Genomic DNA, 10,048 nt, shown 5'->3' with positions numbered 1-10,048 from the left:
GTGAACCTATGAAAATGTTATTCCCAAGGCCTGGAAAGTTTGTGTTCTGTGTCAGTCTAACCTGTATCCAGTCCAATGAAAACATAAACGTTTTGCAGCTTTGTTTTAGTCTATACCACATAATCCTAAGAATACCTAGTATTTTAGCATTGGAAATTTAAGAGCACTGTAAGGATTATTCAGGGAAATATTAGCTATTGTACAGCAAAGAGGGCTTGAAAAGATCAATGAAATCTATTTTTACCAAGAAATATAAAGTAACTGAAAACACAGACTACTCAACCTGAATGAATAATAATGGGATATTTGAAAAATCTGTTCAAGTTTATATTTTGTTGTTTGCTGTTAAAGAGGAATCAGGAAACAGTCAATTCCTATAATTTTCTTATTCAGGGATTTTCAAGATCATATATTAACAAGGAATATTAAATTTTGTTGTTACTAGGAGTCAAAAATTCCTGGGCACTTTTTGGAAGAAGAAGAAATGTGGTTCATCTAAAGATTTGCACAGAATAAAAGGTCATGGATATTACTTACATTCCTTCTGACCTATCCAGTTGTCCAAAATTTGGGAATAAATCCTGCCCACCCACCTCCAGACCACTTTCTATCAGAGTGATAATGTACTCATTCATGACAGGAGCCTTGTTTATTACTATCTTTGGAAACCTTGTTATAATAATTTCCATATCCCATTTCAAACAACTGCACTCTCCTACTAACTTCCTGATCCTCTCGATGGCAATCACTGACTTTCTGCTGGGATTTGTCATTATGCCTTACAGCATGGTCAGGTCAGTGGAGAGCTGTTGGTATTTTGGAGATGGTTTTTGCAAATTTCATGCCAGCTTTGACATGATGCTGAGCCTGACTTCCATTTTCCATCTCTGTTCTATTGCAATTGACCGGTTTTATGCTGTGTGCTACCCTTTGCACTATACCACCAAGATGACCACATCCACGATAAAGAGGCTGCTAGCTTTTTGTTGGTCAGCACCAGCCATCTTCTCCTTTGGTTTGGTCTTGTCAGAGGCTAATGTCTCAGGAATGCAGACCTATGAGATTCTCGTAGCTTGCTTCAAATTCTGTGCTCTCACTTTCAACAAGTTCTGGGGAACCATACTCTTTACTACCTGTTTCTTTACTCCTGGCTCCATTATGATTGGTATCTATGCGAAAATTTTTGTAGTTTCCAAACGACATGCTAGAATAATGAACAACATGCCTAAAAATGCAAAAGAAGATAGCAGAAAAAATATATCTAAGAAAAAAGACAGGAAGGCAGCCAAGACTCTGGGTATTGTAATGGGGGTCTTTCTAGCTTGCTGGCTACCATGTTTCATTGCTGTTTTGGTTGATCCCTATTTAGACTATTCTACTCCTATGGTAGTGCTTGATCTTTTAGTGTGGCTTGGGTATTTCAATTCTACCTGCAATCCATTAATTCATGGCTTTTTTTACCCTTGGTTTAGGAATGCACTTAAGTACATTTTATCAGGCAAAATCTTTAGCTCACAGTCAGGTACAGTAAACTTGTTCCCTGAAACCCATTAAAAATTGTACCAACAAAGTGAATGAAGAATTAAATTTGAGGCTGTTAGTTTTTGACCTTCAAATGGCCTATTACATATGTTATGCCACTAATTTGTAACAATTCCAGCATATAATATATGATATGGTCAAGTGTTTCATATACTACCTTCAATCATTGCTTTAACTAAAATTTATGAAGATATTACTATGTCCTCAGTTCTGAGTTTAAAAATGTGTGTTTAAAAATGTTAAGAATATATTAAGAACACAATCCCTAGTTGGAGTGACAGAACAACATTCACTGAATTGCGGTCATACTTGACTCCTCCTTCTCCTTACCACATTTTCCCAATATCCAAGCAGTTGTCAAGGCTTCTTGTTTTTTACCTCTATGACATTACTCCCATCTGTTCCCTTTTCTCCATTCAACCTCGATTCTATCTTAGACCTTTGTCATCTCTGACCTATAATATGGTGGTAGTTTTCTAATTGTCTTTCTGTCTCAGTCTTTCTCCTCTTCAATACATCCTCCTCATAGCTGCTAAATTTATCATCATGACCTCTCTTACAATCTTTGTTGCTTTGGAGACATATTACAATGTGATCATCCTTACAGGCTTTCCTCAGTCTGGTTCCTATCTACCCTGCTGGTTTTAATTCAAATTATTCCCTTTCCTATAATCTTTATTCTAGTTAAGCTGCTCTGCTGGCTGTTTTTTTGTACATAATATTCCATCTTCCACATCTACATCTTTGCACAAGTAGTCTTCCTTGTCTTTCTGTTCAACTCCACCTCTTGGAATCTCTAGCTTCCTTCAAAGCATAATTCAAGTTTGTATGAGCCTCTCCTGATTTCCCCCAGTCACCAGTGATTTTTGTCTTTTGAAATTACTTTATATTGCTTTGTACACTTTAAATTTACTTGTATGTATACATATTATATTACTGTAGTAGAATGTAAGCTCTTTGGGGGCAGAAATTATTTATTTTTTGTTTTTGTATCCCTAGAGTTTTGCATATAGTAGTTGCCTAATAAATGTTTATTACATTGTTTAAAAAGACTAATGGATAATTAAGTTTTAAAATTATATTGTTCAGGCATGGTTTAGCTATAGGAATTTGAAGAATGAAAGTTTATCTTGAACTGGGTTGATATCTTCCAGTGCATCATGCTTCAATCTCCCTACTTTGCTGCCACACCCAACCCTTATTACCTGCCAACATGTTTATTATCCCCAAATTGTCTGTTTTTTCTTTGACATATATAGGAATAAACATTGTGAAGCATTAAGGTGCTGATAACCCATGAACACTGTCAGAGGTAGATACAGTTTTTGCTTTAAGTAGAATGTTTTCCAGCAGATCGCTATGTAAAGTGATTTTTATGTGATGCAAATTTTCCACTACTCATTCATTTCATTTAGCCTATATAACAAAGGCATATACAAAATGGATTAAAGGTGTGACATTTCCCCCCATTTGGAAAATCAATGTAAAATTTTTTGGCCCTCCCTTTGGACAAGAGAATTCTGAATTATTAGGATAGTAAAACTTAAAATATGTTAACGTTATACAATTATATATATTGGTTATCATTTAATATCATTTTTGGACTTTAATAAGGGTCAGAGCTTGAATGAATCAATCAGAAGAAGAGCCTGAACCTAACAGTCTCTTTGTTCTCTGAAGTAAACTCAGAGAATTACTCTTCTTATGTCAACAAGGCCAGATGGGGCTAATTTAGCATACTTTATGACACCCTTTAACCTGAGACACTATGTTGAATAATAGGACTTTTTCCATATCTTAATATTTTGTGGACATATACTATGGTATGGTATGTCAATGGTAAAGAAAACTCAGATATCCTGGGTCATAATTTCAACTGAAGCTTTGCCAACTTTCTTATTATATTTACATCCTATTCAATTAAGAAAATTCCTTTCTCACAGAATAGTTACACACACACACACACACACACACACACACATACACACACACGTACCATAAATCTGAGGGACGCAGACAACCTTGGATTGTCCTATAATAGATTTAAGCTTTGTCATTCCCGTAACATTCAGTCAGAGATTTCCTTCTGGCTCCATGGCCTTGTAACAGCTAGGTTTAAAGGAATAAACAGTAGTGAATTTAGCCTGTTTGCCTTTTTTTAACCAAACTTTCAGGTCAGCAATATATATTTTATGCATTTATGAGTTTTTAAACTTTTCATGTGTCATCCACTGTCTTTCCTTTGTCATCTGTGACTTATACAGAACTCCCCCAAATTTTCCATTGAATTTTTTTTATGTTGACACATGATGTATCAGAACTGCTATGGGGAAAGTCATGATGCAGAAGGAATAACTGTAATACCTTTGCATAAGTCATAAAAATATACTAAAATGCAGACATATAAATACTGTATCATGATAATAAACAGAATTATGAAATGAAAGGTAAAGTTAATGATAAAATGTACACTGTATTGTATAATAAAATAAATGTAGTTGTGCAATATGTTGTGCTTTCCCCACCCATTACATCTAGCCTTTATCAGTGGTGGTTAGCTGTGCAACATTTTTTTACAAACCTATCAAGAGATCTTTGGGCAATGGTTCTCTTTCTCCCCTGTAAACTGACAGTAACAAGCAATGTTATCCTCAGCCTTGAAGTCTTTGGATCCATCTTTCCAATACAAGAAAAAAAAATTCACTCAACTGATGAAATACTTTCCTTTCTTCTACAATCTTTGCAGCTAGCTAGAAATCATTACAAGGATTTCATTAAGAATTCTTTATGTAAAATCAAATTTGGCTAATGTAAAATTGTATGCAAAAAAAGTGAGAACTGTCTGTATTTGCATTCAATCTGGAAGATTCTTTCTTTTCTGGAACTTCAAGAGTAGCAGATTAAAGTGGTATTCAAGTAGATGGGGATTGGAGTTTAAGATATTTTTTATATAAAATGGTCAGCCTTATTTGAGAATCTGTCTTGTTGGGTTATCTCCTCTATACTATTAGTTCTTATTGTAGTTTCTTCTTTTTGTCTGCTTCTGAAATCACTAATTAGCTCAAAACCCAATTTTCAGTTATTTGGTTTTTTTTTTCCCATATTTTTGCCCAAGGCAATGACAGCCAGATCTCCAAAGGTATGGCAGAAGGAAGATTCATTTGTATACATTTATATGTATGAGTTCTTTTTAGTCAATCCCCTCCTTTGTACATACACACATTTCAAGGATTTTTAAGATCACCGATGTGGGAACTCCATCTATCAGTACACATGATAGCCCTTCTATATCTCAGTATATGATCTAGAATTGTGATGGACAAAAATCTTCACTACCTAAGGGTCGTTCTTCTGATGATGAGTTTTATGAAGTTAGCAAGTCTTGTCTTTAGACAAAAAGTGGCACACTAGGTCCCTACTTGAAACCTTTTTTGACTTGGTAGGTCCTATCAAAGCTTGTGCTATACTGTCATAGGCTTTAGCAGCTCAAGGTCACCCCCAAATCACAATGAGGTATCCAGGAAGCAGTGAAATATATTTAGTGAAGCAAGTATATATATATATAAATGTATAAATTTTCATGAGCTATGCTCACAATAGCAATGCATCTGTTTTTATATTAAAATGTTCATTATGCTTCCAAGAATTTGAAATTGCTAGTAGTTGATCCAAAAATGACTATGAACTCATTGTAGCCTTTTCCTTTCTTAGAGTAGTAAAGATATAAAATATCTACCTATACTCTCTCAACTATCTTTGACTTTATGACTCAGAACTAACACTTATCAGCTACTAGAATTCTAGAGGACCCAAGAGAAGGAGGAATCAAGAATGTCAGGGAGTTTCCTCTGACTCATGACTTAAGGTCCATATATACATACAGAGGTTCAAGTTACAGATCCATAGAATTCTAAATTCTTCAAGGGTAAGGAATTTATTTTCTACCTATCTTATCACCACCTCCTAAAACCAAACACAGTGCTGGCCACAGAATAGGGGGTTAATCAACTTTAAAGTGCTAGGTAAATGCAAATTATTGTTATAAATTCTTATTGAACACTTATAAGTAGTAGAGAAATAAAATACATAAAAACAATTAAAGGCACGAGGGAAAATGAGCATTCTTTTCACATATGGTAAGACTCACGTATGAAATTTTGGAGAATAATGCTACATATAATATACTTTGGAGGGTTTTTTTGATACTTTAAAAAACATTAGTGTCTTCTCTGGCTAAAGAACATAAAAATGTAAATGTATTTCTATACACTTTGCTGTTGAAATCATTTTGGATGGTGTCTTAAGTTTAAAAATACGGTTTATGCTTATATATATGTATGTATATATATATATTTGTGTGTGTGTGTGTGTGTGTGTGTGTGTGTACTTAGATCTAAAGGTCACAGAGTCACAAGAAACCACTTTCCAACTTCCAATTTCCAGACCTTTACATGTAGTACCCTTTTCTGTCCTGAAATTTTTGGGTTAACAGGGTAAAGAAACAACGTGTTTATAATCTCTAAAGAAAAAGATTGGTGTTACTCTGCCAATATCTAACCCACTCCATATCTTTTAGGGAAGCAAAGGCCTGTTAGCAATATGGACTAGTTGGACTGAAAAACTGCCTCATCCTCCTTCTGTGCTAAGAGATTCAATGTTTATCTCCTGCAGTCTCTGGATGCTCAGGACCAGGTCTGGCTGGGTTTTAGTCCCCTTTCCTTCAAGCTAGGTGTAGTCATTTACTTTGGGCCTCTATATCAGTTCAACTATTCTCTCCACATCACATTTGCGTGATTGGACAGAGACAGTGCCTGCAGCTTTTTCAGGGGTGGAAGGATGATAGCAGATGTACCACAGAAGAGACTTTGAAACAAAATGATTCCATTGATGACACGCTTGGTTATCTTTATGTTTCTACTTTTCCCTCACCTCCAAAAATATGTTTATTGAATTTAACATAGGATTCTTTCTCCATCTTTAACTAGCTTGCTAGGCTGACTGTTACATTTTTAATGTGAGTATTTACAACTTAGAGATCAGCAACCAAAAAATCAGAGCTGGATTTTTTGATGATTGTCTGAACTTTAGAAAGTATTAATAAGGCAGATTAAACTTAAAAGTGTATACATACATCACTCCCAACCCTTCCTTCAAAGCTCAGTTGTTAAACGCTTACCATGACAACCACATATGTATTTTTTGCAGTTAGCAGGAGTGCAGCAGAAAGCTCTTGAACAGTCATCACCAGACTGGTGACTGTAGGCTAAATTATAACAACAGACATTCAAGCCCTTGAAGGTTTAGAGACTGCTGTACATTCATTTTCTTATTTGACACTCCCAACATCCCTGGACAAAATTGTAAGATGTCATCCTCATTCTAAAATGCAGTTTTTCAAGGCAAAACTCTTGACTCAGCTTTACTGATAGTCCCATTCTCCTTAAGTTTTCTCTATTCCTAGAATATTTAATGAAGCCTGTTTTAACTGTATAATGAGTTTAAAATGTGAAATAGTTTCTTTTTCAATAAATATTGAAAATGGAAATAAACAGTTTCTCCAAAGCCAATATTTAAAGCTATGTAAGCCTAATTTGGTTGGATATCCGGTAAAAGTGGAATTTGAGTGATTGAAATTCTTACTTTTTCATCAATTTTCTTCATTAATCATATTAATGCATTATCCTTATTCTGATGCTCTTTAATAGAAACTTAGAATATTGGAATTAGTGTAACAGAGTGGTAGAGCATCAAGTAGTTCCTTACACACCTGAAGCACTAATACCTCTCCCAAATGATTGATTAACTTACAATAATAATGAGCAGCTAACATTTATATTGTATATCAAGATTTGCAAAATATTTTATACATAGTGTCCCAAAAGTCATAGTGCAGTTTAAAGATATTAACACAAGCATAAAATGCTGTTAAAGCTTAAAACTTCCTTAAGTTATTAAGGTTTAAAAATAGACTAAGACTTTTGGGATGCCAATATTACTTTATTTGATTTAGAAGCATTTGATTTTGGTGACATTTGATGATTGATGGATTTTTTTTTCCATTTTTGCCCATGGATGCTTGGCATTGTGTAGGCATGACCACTTCTCCTTTTATGAAGTAGGAACACAAGGTTTTGACTTTACTTGGGAGGCAGCTTTGTGTAATGGATAGAGTGCCATTCCAGAGTCAGGAAGACTTGGTTTAAGAGCTGCCCATGATATCTACTGAATATATAGCTCTGGCCAACTGCTATATCATCTCAAGAACCTGGACAATTTTCTAAGACTAGAAGTTAGAGAAGAGTTACCAATTTGCAATAGGAAAGAGTGTCATCTCACTGGGAATCCCTTACATGGCTACAATCACAGATTTATTTAAAAATGAAACAGGAAACAAGTAGCATGGAGAAATTGATTTGCTGAAAATGGAGTCAGAAAGATTTGCATTCAAATTCTACCTCTGATATTTGTTTGCTATGTGAATATGAACAGGTCATAACTTCTCTGAGCTTCAGTGATCCTTCTAGTAAAATGGGAATAATACCTGTGATACTTAACTTCTTGGGTTATTATGAAGCTGAAATGAGATAATGAATATTATATAAAATATTAACTTTAATCATTGGTCCATAAATCATAGTGCAAAGGAAATAATTTAATGAGCTAAATTTGATCATGTATTTCTTTTTTAAGTAACTCCTTTTCTAAGCCCTGCCCTATGTGCTTGAGAGATTGTAAGGGTAATTAAATGGATCATTTAATGTTTCACTAAGTGTCCCCCGTTTGGTACCAGATATTGTAAAGCATGATGTTAATATGATTACTTTTTTTTCTTTTTATATTGTGTGTGAGTCCTGGAGTCTACGTCTCCCCCTTCTGGTGCCAATGAAGACTCCTTGGCTGTCTTCACAGAAGTGACTCCTTAGGGAGTTGGAGAAATCTCTCCACTCAGGGCACCTTGGGAATTCTTAAAGTATACACCTGCCAGAGGTAGGCCAGGAGAGAGGAAGAGACTCCCCAGGGATCTATCAGCCAGAGGTATTTGGGTGGTGACCAAACTGAATATAATAGCCAGTTGAGAAGGGACCCAACCTCCAAAAAAACAGGTGGGCCAGTGACTTCATGAAGCCTCTCCCAAGGTAAGCAAGATGGAGAACAGTGGAGTAAGACATTCTTTTCAATGGTAAGGCATGAATTTATTTAATACAAGTAGTATTACAAGTAAATGCCAATTTCTAAATCATTGTGACTACAAGGATATTTAGATGTCAGATCAAAATAGTCACAAAACCAGGGAAATTATGCTGAGGATTTAGTTACATAATTACCACAAAAAGGAATCAGGTAAATTCAGTTTAGACATGCAAAAATGAATACATTAATTAACTTTTATTTTATTTTCAGTTCCAAATTCTCTGTCTTCTACTTTCACCTTCCCCACCACAATGAAAAAGTGAGAAAAACAAATTGATGAGTGCATTTGAAATTCTAGTTTGGAAAATTAAATTTCATAGAATTCCAACACATCAATCAGGTATTTAGCACATATAGCTGCTTAATAAAATTAGAGAATATGTGAAAAATGCTTTACAAATCTTAACATTGTATTTAAAGCTAGCTATTATATTCTTATTAATAAATGTGGTTATAGAAATCAATAGGATTTATACACTATTAATTGAAATACTAAAATTTGGATTCAAATGAATTTGAAGCTTCATAACTCTTTCTACCTGATTGAACTGCTTTTTCCTATGACAATATCACTTCAGAACTCAAATCCTTATGTTGATTTCGTCACATACAATCATAATGAGATAATAATAGCAATAATAATGGGATAGGAGAAGAAGGAGTAATAAGGAAAATGACAGCTGGGATATTTGATGAGAGATCCTCAAAGGGTTCCTAGCTGATTTCTCTCATGTAATTTAGATCACATTATTGAATTTTGACATTTAATTTTCATTATTTTTATTTGAGGAAAATAGACAGTAGAAAGGGTACCAGATTTGGAAGTGGAAGATCAAAGACCTTGAACTCATCTCAGAGGTCATGTAAGTGAACTCTTTCATTTACAGTTGAAGGAAACTGAAGCCAAGGGAGATTACTGCCCACCATGATTTCATGAAAAATTATTATTACATAGGGAGTTTGGTTCTAGTGGTACAAATGTCAAAGAACAGTTCTATCAGGTCTAAGAGTTGTTATGTGTCTTTAAATTAATGTTTTGGTTTTTTTTTAGTATTTTTGTTATTAGTGTGCATATATATTCCACTAAAATTTTAAAGCCAAATTTATTAAAAGGTTTGCAGGGTGCATATGCTACCTTTTTTGATATTCACAACAACATTATGAGGTACTAGTATCATCTTCATTTTATGGATAAGGAAACTGAGGCTGAGAGAAGTTGTGATGTGCCCAGGGTCATGCAACTACACAGTGTCTCAGGAGGTATTTAAACTGAGGTTTCCCAGGGTTCTTACCCACTATGTCACAATAGACACAA

At 34.6% G+C, this 10,048-nt stretch overlaps 1 protein-coding gene across 1 annotated transcript; it reads left to right on the top strand.

Moving 5' to 3' along the window:
- The first annotated feature begins 522 nt into the window (after positions 1–522).
- LOC140523822 (trace amine-associated receptor 3) lies at positions 523–1,554 on the top strand. The gene has a single exon (XM_072638470.1). It carries the CDS (start codon positions 523–525, stop codon positions 1,552–1,554), a length of 1,032 nt encoding a protein of 343 aa, XP_072494571.1.
- Positions 1,555–10,048: the final 8,494 nt, after the last annotated feature.

This window comes from Notamacropus eugenii, chromosome 2 (assembly GCF_028372415.1).
Source record: "Notamacropus eugenii isolate mMacEug1 chromosome 2, mMacEug1.pri_v2, whole genome shotgun sequence".
Taxonomy (NCBI): domain Eukaryota; kingdom Metazoa; phylum Chordata; class Mammalia; order Diprotodontia; family Macropodidae; genus Notamacropus; species Notamacropus eugenii.
The sequence above is the reverse complement of the archived record's forward strand: the minus strand, read 5'-3'. Positions and strand labels throughout refer to the sequence as shown.